Below are 12,756 nucleotides of genomic sequence, written 5' to 3' on the forward strand. Positions count from 1 at the left end.
CATGTTCGTTTTGTTAATTGCAGCGTATGCTGATTTAATTTGATTTAATAATAACATTTGGGGTCTGGTTCCGTGTACTCGGTTTTCATTTGCCGTTCTTGGAGGTTTCTAACATATTAAGCATATCAATCAATTCATATAACAATCAGCTCGATAAACAGATTTCTTTACACTAAAAGTTTTCTTTGAGCTCTGCAGGTTCGACACCTGGTCCAGGATCTGCTGTAGCTCCGCCTCCATCTACATACACACACATTGAGACACGCATACAGACACACATACTGAGACACACACACTGAGACACACACACACACACACACACTGAGACACACAGACACACACACTGAGACACACAGACACACACACTGAGACACACACACACACACACACACACACACACACTGAGACACACAGACACACACACTGAGACACACAGACACACACACTGAGACACACACACACACACACTGAGACACACACACACACACACAGACACACATACTGAGACACACACACACACAGACACACATACTGAGACACACACACACACGCACGCACGCACGCACACACACACAGTCTTCGGGGACTTGAAGGCGGTCCAGCAGAGTCTCAGTCTGCCAATAGGCGGATCAGATCCGGTCCTTTAGTGTCCGTCCCATTGAAGAAGACAAAGCCCCCCCTGGGTCCTTCAGGAGGGTCCGGGTCCTCGTCAGACCGGATTGTTTGGTCCGTCGTATGGTGTCAACACGTCCTCAGTGTCGGTGTCACTGCAGGGGACCAGACAGACCGGGTCCTGCTCCTCCAGACCCCATGAAGACAGACCCGGGTCTAAGCCTAAACCTGAGTCTAAGCCTGAGTCTGAGCCTGAATCTGAACCAGAGCCTGAGTCTGAGCCCAAACCTAAACCTGCACCTGGACCCCACCATGTGGACGGTTTTCGCAGCAGAAGGAGATTCATCATCATGTTTTATCTTCAGCTAATTTGTACCTTTAACTTGTAGCTAAAATGAATAAATACACAGTTAACCCCTAACCCTGCATGACGTAAGTTAACCCCTAACCCTGTATGACGTAAGTTAACCCCTAACCCTGTATGACGTTAGTTAACCCCTAAGCCTGTATGACGTAAGTTAACCCCTAACCCTGTATGACGTAAGTTAACCCCTAACCCTGTATGATGTTAGTTAACCCCTAACCCTGTATGACGTAAGTTAACCCCTAACCCTGTATGACGTAAGTTAACCCCTAAGCCTGTATGACGTAAGTTAACCCCTAACCCTGGTGCCAAATTAAACAGCCACAAAACGTACATTTTAACCATCTAAACGACACATCGGAACACCGTGAAAGTATTAGCGGTCATTACCGCGTGTAGTCCTTTAAACCCTAACCCTAACCCTAATAACCCTAACCCCTAATCCTATTTATTGTTTGAGTTGTGTTTAGAGGTTGTACATCGGGATTATATATTATTGTAGCCCTGATTTTTATGTTTAATTTGATACCTAACATGTTTGTTTTTTTGGGGGGGAGGGATACCATGATTTTTTCTTGATTTTCCTGATATAAATGGGTCCCCCCGATTTTTAAAGAATATAACAAAATAGTACAACATTTCCCCACAACTCACCCTCAGCAGTATAGAACTATTGTAAAGGACAAACGGAGCTACGGAAGCCTACGAGGCGCAGAAGAGGTGAAACGCAATTTCCGCAGGAAACTGATTTAACTCATCAAAATAAAACACACACACTCAACAGGGTCGTTGTATAATTAACAAAACAAAACAAAAACAAAAATATATATCTAAAATAAAGTTGCTTGCAGCTGTGACTCCAGCACGTTGGGGACGCCTGTGGGTCGCCGGATCTCCCGGCCGAGAACCTTCGCCTGGCAGACGAATATTCTCGTTCCGGCGATCCGGCGGAACGATCCGGCGACCCACAGGCGTCCCCCGACGTGCTGGAGCAAGGGCCCAGTCACACAGCTTTAATTTATATATATATATATATATATATATATATATATATATATATATATATATATACATATATGTATATATATATATATATATACATATATGTATATATATATATATATATATATATATATATATATATATATATATATATATATTTATAATTGTAGTTTGCTAACGTTACTCTGATTATAATTGTAGTTAGCTAACGTTAGCTAATATGTTAGCTAAAGCTAGTTAAGACACTATCTAAAGTTAGCAATACTAGACTCACTAACATTACTTTATTCAGATACTAACATTAACATGAATTAATTGCAATTATTGAAGTTTGTTGGTACGCAGAGTTGATCTTGTGTTATTATTAACGTCCACGTTATTACGTCAGTCATTACACTATTAAACCAAATGTCCATTACAAACATTTAGTGAAATCTGGGTGTAAACAGTAAAAAGTGAGTAAATGTAGTATTTAAACTAACAATGAGAACACAAAGCATACAGTAAACCTTAAATGACACAAATGAATGAGACAATAGTTTGATTAAAAGAATAAACATCTATATAGATGCCTGTATGTATGCCTGCTTATATTTTGAGTCTTTCTTTTAAAAGCATATTCATTATTTCAAACTCAGAGTAAATGAACGACATGAACACATGAATATAACACATTTACATGAACACATGAATATAACACATTTACATGACTTTTACAACACATTTGGGATTTTATTTTTTTCAAGGACTTTTCCAGGCCTGGAAATAACCATTTTAAAACTACATGACTTTTCCAGGTTTTCCATGAACCTTGCAGGTGAGACCTGGTATGGTAGCTCCTCCCATCATGGTAGCTCCTCCCTCCATGGTAGCTCCTCCCATCATGGTAGCTCCTCCCATCATGGTAGCTCCTCTCTTCATGGTAGCTCCTCCCTCCATGGTAGCTCCTCCCATCATGGTAGCTTCTCTCTTCATGGTAGCTCCTCCCTCCATGGTAGCTCCTCCCATCATGGTAGCTCCTCTCTTCATGGTAGCTCCTCCCTCCATGGTAGCTCCTCCCATCATGGTAGCTCCTCTCTTCATGGTAGCTCCTCCCTCCATGGTAGCTCCTCCCATCATGGTAGCTCCTCCCATCATGGTAGCTTCTCTCTTCATGGTAGCTCCTCCCTCCATGGTAGCTCCTCCCATCAGTGTTTGAGTGGGTGTGAATGGGTGAATGGTGACTAGTATTACAGACCTTTGAGTGGTCAGAAGACTAGAGAAGATAAGTACAGTTAATTGACCATGCATGTGTTTTGTACAGTAACCCTTAAACCTTTCCCTGTACATTCTCGTCTCTCAGTACATGAGGTCGGCCGCCCCCCCGCTCAGGTCCAGCTCTTTGCTCTCCTGGAAAGGGAACTGGATTCCCGCCAGTCGGATCAGCAAGAAGTTGAGTCCGTGGAGGAGGAAGACGAGGAAGAAGAGCCAGAAGCAGCGGTCGTAGGTCTCGGTGTACGTCTGGAACACGAAGTTCACCTCGTTGAAGTTGGAGATCCGATCGGACAGATGATGGAGTTTCACCTCCGATGCAAACAGAATCATCACCAGACAGCTGCTCAGCCCTGCAGCAGAGACAGGAAGTCACTACATCACAGACAGGAAGTCACTACATCACAGACAGGAAGTCACTACATCACAGACAGGAAGTCACTACATCACAGATAGGAAGTCACTACATCACAGACAGGAAGTCACTACATCACAGATAGGAAGTCACTACATCACAGACAGGAAGTCACTACATCACAGACAGGAAGTCACTACATCACAGACAGGAAGTCACTACATCACAGATAGGAAGTCACTACATCACAGACAGGAAGTCACTACATCACAGACAAGAAGTCACTACATCACAGATAGGAAGTCACTACATCACAGATAGGAAGTCACTACATCACAGATAGGAAGTCACTACATCACAGATAGGAAGTCACTACATCACAGACAGGAAGTCACTACATCACAGACAGGAAGTCACTACATCACAGATAGGAAGTCACTACATCACAGACAGGAAGTCACTTCATCAGCTGCTTTAGGGGACTGGACCCCATAATGCACTAGTATGAATGTAATTAATGCACTAGAATATGTTACTATTGCATTAGAATATGTTATTATTGCATTAGAATATGTTATTATTGCACTATACTATGTTATTATTGCATTAGAATATGTTATTATTGCATTAGAATATGTTATTATTGCATTAGAATATGTTATTATTGCATTAGAATATGTTACTATTGCATTAGTATATGTTATTATTGCATTAGAATATGTTATTATTGCATTAGAATATGTTACTATTGCATTAGTATATGTTATTATTGCATTAGTATATGTTATTATTGCATTAGAATATGTTACTATTGCATTAGTATATGTTATTATTGCATTAGTATATGTTATTATTGCACTAGAATATGTTATTATTGCATTAGAATATGTTATTATTGCATTAGAATATGTTATTATTGCATTAGAATATGTTACTATTGCATTAGAATATGTTATTATTGCATTAGAATATGTTATTATTGCATTAGAATATGTTATTATTGCATTAGAATATGTTACTATTGCATTAGAATATGTTATTATTGCATTAGTATATGTTATTATTGCATTAGAATATGTTATTATTGCACTAGAATATGTTATTATTGCATTAGAATATGTTATTATTGCACTAGAATATGTTATTATTGCATTAGAATATGTTATTATTGCATTAGAATATGTTACTATTGCATTAGAATATGTTATTATTGCATTAGTATATGTTATTATTGCATTAGAATATGTTATTATTGCACTAGAATATGTTATTATTGCATTAGAATATGTTATTATTGCACTATACTATGTTATTATTGCATTATAATATGTTATTATTGCATTAGAATATGTTATTATTGCATTAGAATATGTTACTATTGCATTAGTATATGTTATTATTGCATTAGAATATGTTATTATTGCACTATACTATGTTATTATTGCATTAGAATATGTTATTATTGCATTAGAATATGTTACTATTGCATTAGAATATGTTATCATTGCATTAGAATATGTTATTATTGCATTAGAATATGTTATTATTGCACTAGAATATGTTATTATTGCATTAGTATATGTTATTATTGCATTAGTATATGTTATTATTGCACTAGAATATGTTATTATTGCATTAGAATATGTTTTTATTGCATTAGAATATGTTATTATTGCATTAGAATATGTTACTATTGCATTAGTATATGTTATTATTGCATTAGTATATGTTATTATTGCACTAGAATATGTTATTATTGCATTAGAATATGTTATTATTGCATTAGAATATGTTATTATTGCATTAGAATATGTTACTATTGCATTAGAATATGTTATTATTGCATTAGAATATGTTATTATTGCATTAGAATATGTTATTATTGCATTAGAATATGTTACTATTGCATTAGAATATGTTATTATTGCATTAGTATATGTTATTATTGCATTAGAATATGTTATTATTGCACTAGAATATGTTATTATTGCATTAGAATATGTTATTATTGCACTAGAATATGTTATTATTGCATTAGAATATGTTATTATTGCATTAGAATATGTTATTATTGCATTAGTATATGTTATTATTGCATTAGAATATGTTATTATTGCATTAGTATATGTTATTATTGCATTAGAATATGTTATTATTGCACTAGAATATGTTATTATTGCATTAGAATATGTTATTATTGCACTATACTATGTTATTATTGCATTATAATATGTTATTATTGCATTAGAATATGTTATTATTGCATTAGAATATGTTACTATTGCATTAGTATATGTTATTATTGCATTAGAATATGTTATTATTGCACTATACTATGTTATTATTGCATTAGAATATGTTATTATTGCATTAGAATATGTTATTATTGCATTAGAATATGTTATTATTGCACTATACTATGTTATTATTGCATTAGAATATGTTATTATTGCATTAGAATATGTTATTATTGCATTAGAATATGTTATTATTGCACTATACTATGTTATTATTGCACTAGAATATGTTATTATTGCATTAGAATATGTTACTATTGCATTAGAATATGTTATTATTGCATTAGAATATGTTACTATTGCATTAGAATATGTTATTATTGCATTAGAATATGTTATTATTGCATTAGAATATGTTACTATTGCATTAGAATATGTTATTATTGCATTAGAATATGTTATTATTGCATTAGAATATGTTATTATTGCATTAGAATATGTTATTATTGCATTAGTGTCATGTAATTATTGTACTAGTATAAATGTACTATCTTCTAGTAATACACGTCAGTACTAGTATAAATGTACTAGCTTCTAGTATTACATGTCAGTACTAGTATTACATGTCAGTACTAGTATTACACGTCAGTACTAGTATTACATGTCAGTACTAGTATTACACGTCAGTACTAGTATTACATGTCAGTACTAGTATTACACATCAGTACTAGTATTACACATCAGTACTAATATTACACGTCAGTACTAGTATTACACATCAATACTAATATTACACGTCAGTACTAGTGTTACACATCAGTACTAGTATTACACGTCAGTACTAGTATTACACATCAGTACTAGTATTACACGTCAGTACTAGTGTTACACATCAGTACTAGTATTACACGTCAGTACTAGTATTACACATCAGTACTAGTATTACATGTCAGTACTAGTATTATACATCAGTACTAGTATTACACGTCAGTACTAGAGTTACATGTCATCACATCACAGGTGATGAAGAGGAGGGTGAGGGTCTCACAGCTGATGAAGGTCCACAGGTAAAGTCCCATGGGGCCTTGCAGCGTCTCGTACGGTCTACCGAAGGCGTTGAAGAAGAAGAAGCCGGTGACCACCGACGAGAAGAGGACCACAACACCACAGAAGAAGAGGACGGACACGTGGAGGACCACTGGGATGGCCTCCAGCAGGTCTGGGAAGACTGGGAGAGATGAGGTGGGTTAATGGGAAGACTGGGAGAGATGAGGTGGGTTAATGGGAAGACTGGGAGAGATGAGGGTAGGTTAATGGGAAGACTGGGAGAGATGAGGGTAGGTTAATGGGAAGACTGGGAGAGATGAGGTGGGTTAATGGGAAGACTGGGAGAGATGAGGTGGGTTAATGGGAAGACTGGGAGAGATGAGGTGGGTTAATGGGAAGACTGGGAGAGATGAGGTGGGTTAATGGGAAGACTGGGAGAGATGAGGTGGGTTAATGGGAAGACTGGGAGAGATGAGGTGGGTTAATGGGAAGACTGGGAGAGATGAGGGTAGGTTAATGGGAAGACTGGGAGAGATGAGGTGGGTTAATGGGAAGACTGGGAGAGATGAGGTGGGTTAATGGGAAGACTGGGAGAGATGAGGGTAGGTTAATGGGAAGACTGGGAGAGATGAGGTGGGTTAATGGGAAGACTGGGAGAGATGAGGTGGGTTAATGGGAAGACTGGGAGAGATGAGGTGGGTTAATGGGAAGTCTGGGAGAGATGAGGTGGGTTAATGGGAAGACTGGGAGAGATGAGGTGGGTTAATGGGAAGACTGGGAGAGATGAGGGTAGGTTAATGGGAAGACTGGGAGAGATGAGGTGGGTTAATGGGAAGACTGGGAGAGATGAGGTGGGTTAATGGGAAGACTGGGAGAGATGAGGTGGGTTAATGGGAAGACTGGGAGAGATGAGGGTAGGTTAATGGGAAGACTGGGAGAGATGAGGTGGGTTAATGGGAAGACTGGGAGAGATGAGGTGGGTTAATGGGAAGACTGGGAGAGATGAGGGTAGGTTAATGGGAAGACTGGGAGAGATGAGGTGGGTTAATGGGAAGACTGGGAGAGATGAGGTGGGTTAATGGGAAGACTGGGAGAGATGAGGTGGGTTAATGGGAAGACTGGGAGAGATGAGGGTAGGTTAATGGGAAGACTGGGAGAGATGAGGTGGGTTAATGGCAAGACTGGGAGAGATGAGGTGGGTTAATGGGAAGACTGGGAGAGATGAGGTGGGTTAATGGGAAGACTGGGAGAGATGAGGTGGGTTAATGGGAAGACTGGGAGAGATGAGGGTAGGTTAATGGGAAGACTGGGAGAGATGAGGTGGGTTAATGGGAAGACTGGGAGAGATGAGGTGGGTTAATGGGAAGACTGGGAGAGATGAGGGTAGGTTAATGGGAAGACTGGGAGAGATGTGGTGGGTTAATGGGAAGACTGGGAGAGATGAGGGTAGGTTAATGGGAAGACTGGGAGAGATGAGGTGGGTTAATGGGAAGACTGGGAGAGATGAGGTGGGTTAATGGGAAGACTGGGAGAGATGAGGGTAGGTTAATGGGAAGACTGGGAGAGATGAAGGTGGGTTAATGGGAAGACTGGGAGAGATGAAGGGTTATAGTTAATGGGAAGACTGGGAGAGATGAGGTGGGTTAATGGGAAGACTGGGAGAGATGAGGTGGGTTATACTATATCACAGAGGGAAATATGGTACTTTTTACTACACTCACACACACACATTGCATGTATTCATAAACAAGAACAGAGCAGCATTGTTTGTCCGTTCTGATCCAGTCAGGCAGAAACCTGCTTGCTTAGTGAAGGCTGGCTGCTCTCATTAACTGGGACCAGTAAACACTTTGGGATCCGCTCTGTGGGATCTGCTCTGTGGGATCTGGTTATTGGTCTGTGATATCAGGTATCTGGTCTGTGGTTTAAACTTTATACTTCATACCATTAAACTATATCACTTTAAACCTTTAAACTTTATAACTTAAACCTTTGAACATTTTAATTTGATCTTTGAATTTTATAAAACTAGGTGACTAGGTTATGAACCTCCTGACACTAACATTGATGAACGATAACTAGTTGACTAGTAGAAGACTAGTTCTCATAACTCTAAACATGAATGATAACTAGTTGACTAGTAGAAGACTAGTTCTCATAACTCTAAACATGGCTGTTAGCACACGATAAATACCACTGGTGGCCGTCAGGGCCTGTAAGTCTTCTCTGCTGGCCTAAACAGAATCACAAAGTTATATCTATTTTATAATTTAATTTTTTTCACAAATACACTAGATTATTATAACAATGTGTTCCCTATTAGCTTATTTTCTCATTGCACAGCTTCTTCTGTTGCTCTGCCTTCAGCCTGCAGCTTCCAGCCTGCTGCGTCTCTTTCAGGTCCGTCTCTTTAGGGTCCGTCTCTTTAGGATCCGTCTCTATAGTCTCTTTCGGGTCAGTCTCTTTGGGGTCCGTCTCTTTAGTGTCTTTCGGGTCAGTCTCTTTAGTGTCCGTCTCTTTAGTCTCTTTCGGGTCCGTCTCTTTAGTGTCCGTCTCTTTAGTCTCTTTCGGGTCCGTCTCTTTAGGGTCCGTCTCTTTAGTCTCTTTCGGGTCAGTCTCTTTAGGGTCCGTCTCTTTAGTCTCTTTCGGGTCCGTCTCTTTTGGGTCAGTCTCTTTAGTCTCTTTCGGGTCCGTCTCTTTAGTCTCTTTAGGGTCCGTCTCTTTAGTCTCTTTATGGTCCGTCTCTTTAGTCTCTTTCGGGTCCGTCTCTTTAGTCTCTTTATGGTCCGTCTCTTTAGTCTCTTTCGGGTCCGTCTCTTTAGTCTCTTTAGGGTCCGTCTCTTTCGGGTCCTTCTCTTTAGGGTCCGTCTCTTTAGGATCCGTCTCTATAGTCTCTTTCGGGTCAGTCTCTTTGGGGTCCGTCTCTTTAGTCTCTTTCGGGTCAGTCTCTTTAGGGTCCGTCTCTTTAGTCTCTTTAGGGTCCGTCTCTTTAGTCTCTTTCGGGTCCGTCTCTTTGGTCTCTTTAGGGTCCGTCTCTTTAGTCTCTTTATGGTCCGTCTCTTTCGGGTCCTTCTCTTTCGGGTCCTTCTCTTTCGGGTCAGTCTCTTTAGTCTCTTAAGGGTCCGTCTCTTTAGTCTCTTTCGGGTCCGTCTCTTTAGTCTCTTTCGGGTCCTTCTCTTTCGGGTCAGTCTCTTTAGTCTCTTTAGGGTCCGTCTCTTTAGTCTCTTTCGGGTCCGTCTCTTTAGTCTCTTTCGGGTCCTTCTCTTTCGGGTCGTTCTCTTTCGGGTCAGTCTCTTTAGTCTCTTTCGGGTCCGTCTCTTTAGGGTCCGTCTCATTAGTCTCTTTCGGGTCTGTCTCTTTAGGGTCCGTCTCTTTAGTGTCTTTCGGGTCCGTCTCTTTAGTCTCTTTATGGTCTGTCTCTTTAGTCTCTTTATGGTCCGTCTCTTTAGTCTCTTTCGGGTCCGTCTCTTTCGGGTCCTTCTCTTTCGGGTCAGTCTCTTTAGTCTCTTTCGGGTCCGTCTCTTTAGGGTCAGTCTCTTTAGTCTCTTTCGGGTCCGTCTCTTTAGTCTCTTTCGGGTCCGTCTCTTTCGGGTCCTTCTCTTTAGGGTCGTCTCTTTAGTCTCTTTATGGTCCGTCTCTTTAGTCTCTTTCGGGTCCTTCTCTTTCGGGTCAGTCTCTTTAGTCTCTTTCGGGTCCTTCTCTTTCGGGTCAGTCTCTTTAGTCTCTTTAGGGTCCGTCTCTTTAGTCTCTTTCGGGTCCGTCTCTTTGGTCTCTTTAGGGTCCGTCTCTTTAGTCTCTTTATTGTCCTTCTCTTTAGGGTCCGTCTCTTTAGGGTCTGTCTCATTAGTCTCTTTCGGGTCCGTCTCTTTAGGGTCCGTCTCTTTAGTCTCTTTCGGGTCCGTCTCTTTAGTCTCTTTCGGGTCCGTCTCTTTCGGGTCCTTCTCTTTAGGGTCGTCTCTTTAGTCTCTTTATGGTCCGTCTCTTTAGTCTCTTTCGGGTCCTTCTCTTTCGGGTCCTTCTCTTTCGGGTCAGTCTCTTTAGTCTCTTTCGGGTCCTTCTCTTTCGGGTCAGTCTCTTTAGTCTCTTTAGGGTCCGTCTCTTTAGTCTCTTTCGGGTCCGTCTCTTTGGTCTCTTTAGGGTCCGTCTCTTTAGTCTCTTTATTGTCCTTCTCTTTAGGGTCCGTCTCTTTAGGGTCTGTCTCATTAGTCTCTTTCGGGTCCGTCTCTTTAGGGTCCGTCTCTTTAGGGTCCGTCTCTTTAGTCTCTTTCGGGTCCGTCTCTTTAGTCTCTTTCGGGTGCGTCTCTTTAGGGTCCGTCTCTTTAGTCTCTTTAGGGTCCGTCTCTTTAGGGTCTGTCTCTTTAGTCTCTTTATGGTCCGTCTCTTTAGTCTCTTTCGGGTCCGTCTCTTTCGGGTCCTTCTCTTTCGGGTCAGTCTCTTTAGTCTCTTTCGGGTCCGTCTCTTTAGGGTCAGTCTCTTTAGTCTCTTTCGGGTCCGTCTCTTTAGTCTCTTTCGGGTCCGTCTCTTTCGGGTCCTTCTCTTTAGGGTCGTCTCTTTAGTCTCTTTATGGTCCGTCTCTTTAGTCTCTTTCGGGTCCTTCTCTTTCGGGTCCTTCTCTTTCGGGTCAGTCTCTTTAGTCTCTTTCGGGTCCTTCTCTTTCGGGTCAGTCTCTTTCGTCTCTTTAGGGTCCGTCTCTTTAGTCTCTTTCGGGTCCGTCTCTTTGGTCTCTTTAGGGTCCGTCTCTTTAGTCTCTTTATTGTCCTTCTCTTTAGGGTCCGTCTCTTTAGGGTCTGTCTCATTAGTCTCTTTCGGGTCCGTCTCTTTAGGGTCCGTCTCTTTAGTCTCTTTCGGGTCCGTCTCTTTAGTCTCTTTCGGGTGCGTCTCTTTAGGGTCCGTCTCTTTAGTCTCTTTAGGGTCCGTCTCTTTAGGGTCTGTCTCTTTAGTCTCTTTATGGTCCGTCTCTTTAGTCTCTTTCGGGTCCGTCTCTTTCGGGTCCTTCTCTTTCGGGTCAGTCTCTTTAGTCTCTTTCGGGTCCGTCTCTTTAGGGTCAGTCTCTTTAGTCTCTTTCGGGTCCGTCTCTTTAGTCTCTTTCGGGTCCGTCTCTTTCGGGTCCTTCTCTTTAGGGTCGTCTCTTTAGTCTCTTTATGGTCCGTCTCTTTAGTCTCTTTCGGGTCCTTCTCTTTCTGGTCCGTCTCTTTAGGGTCCGTCTCTTTAGTCTCTTTCGGGTCCGTGTCTTTAGTCTCTTTCAGGTCCGGTATGTGTGTATAAACACAGTACATATATAATACTACTCACACATGTGTATATATATATGTATAAACACAGTACATGTAGACTACTGCTCACACATGTGTGTGTATATATATATATATAGATATATATATATATCTATATATATATATATATATAGATATATATATATATCTATATATATATATGTATAAACACAGTACATATCTTTACTACTCACATATGTGTGGATATATGTATAAACACGTACATATCTATACTACTCACACATGTGTATATATATATGTATAAACACAGTACATGTACACAGTACATCCCATAATACTCACAGGAGAAGCGGGCCGGCCGCCCCCCCAGCCCGCACTGCTTCACCCTGACCCCGGAGAGCAGCCCGTAGCTCAGCTCCCCCAGGAACAGGTCTAGCTCGGGCCCCGTGGCGTTCACCAGCTCGGCCCCGGTGCGGCACAGCACGGCCCCACGCTGCCAGAGGGGCAAGCCGGAGGCCACCGCGGCCGACAGCGCGCACCACAGGGCCAGCAGCCCGGACACCGAGAACACCAGCTGCTGCTGCCGGGGACGCATGGCTTGGAGCAGGAGCAGGGGAGGAGGAGGAGGAGGAAGAGGAGGAGGAGGCGCAGGAG

General features: G+C 41.1%; 1 protein-coding gene across 1 annotated transcript; it reads right to left on the reverse strand.

The window, feature by feature from the left end:
- Window positions 1-3,316: 3,316 nt before the first annotated feature.
- On the reverse strand, window positions 3,317-12,697 carry clrn1 (clarin 1; the record flags this gene model as incomplete). Its single annotated transcript, XM_079224607.1, has 3 exons — window positions 3,317-3,582; window positions 6,870-7,049; window positions 12,445-12,697. 3 exons carry the CDS (start codon window positions 12,695-12,697, stop codon window positions 3,317-3,319), a joined length of 699 nt encoding a protein of 232 aa, XP_079080733.1.
- Between the last annotated feature and the right edge of the window lie 59 nt (window positions 12,698-12,756).

The sequence above is a fragment of the Taurulus bubalis genome (assembly GCF_910589615.1).
Source record: "Taurulus bubalis genome assembly, chromosome: 10".
NCBI classification, from domain to species: domain Eukaryota; kingdom Metazoa; phylum Chordata; class Actinopteri; order Perciformes; family Cottidae; genus Taurulus; species Taurulus bubalis.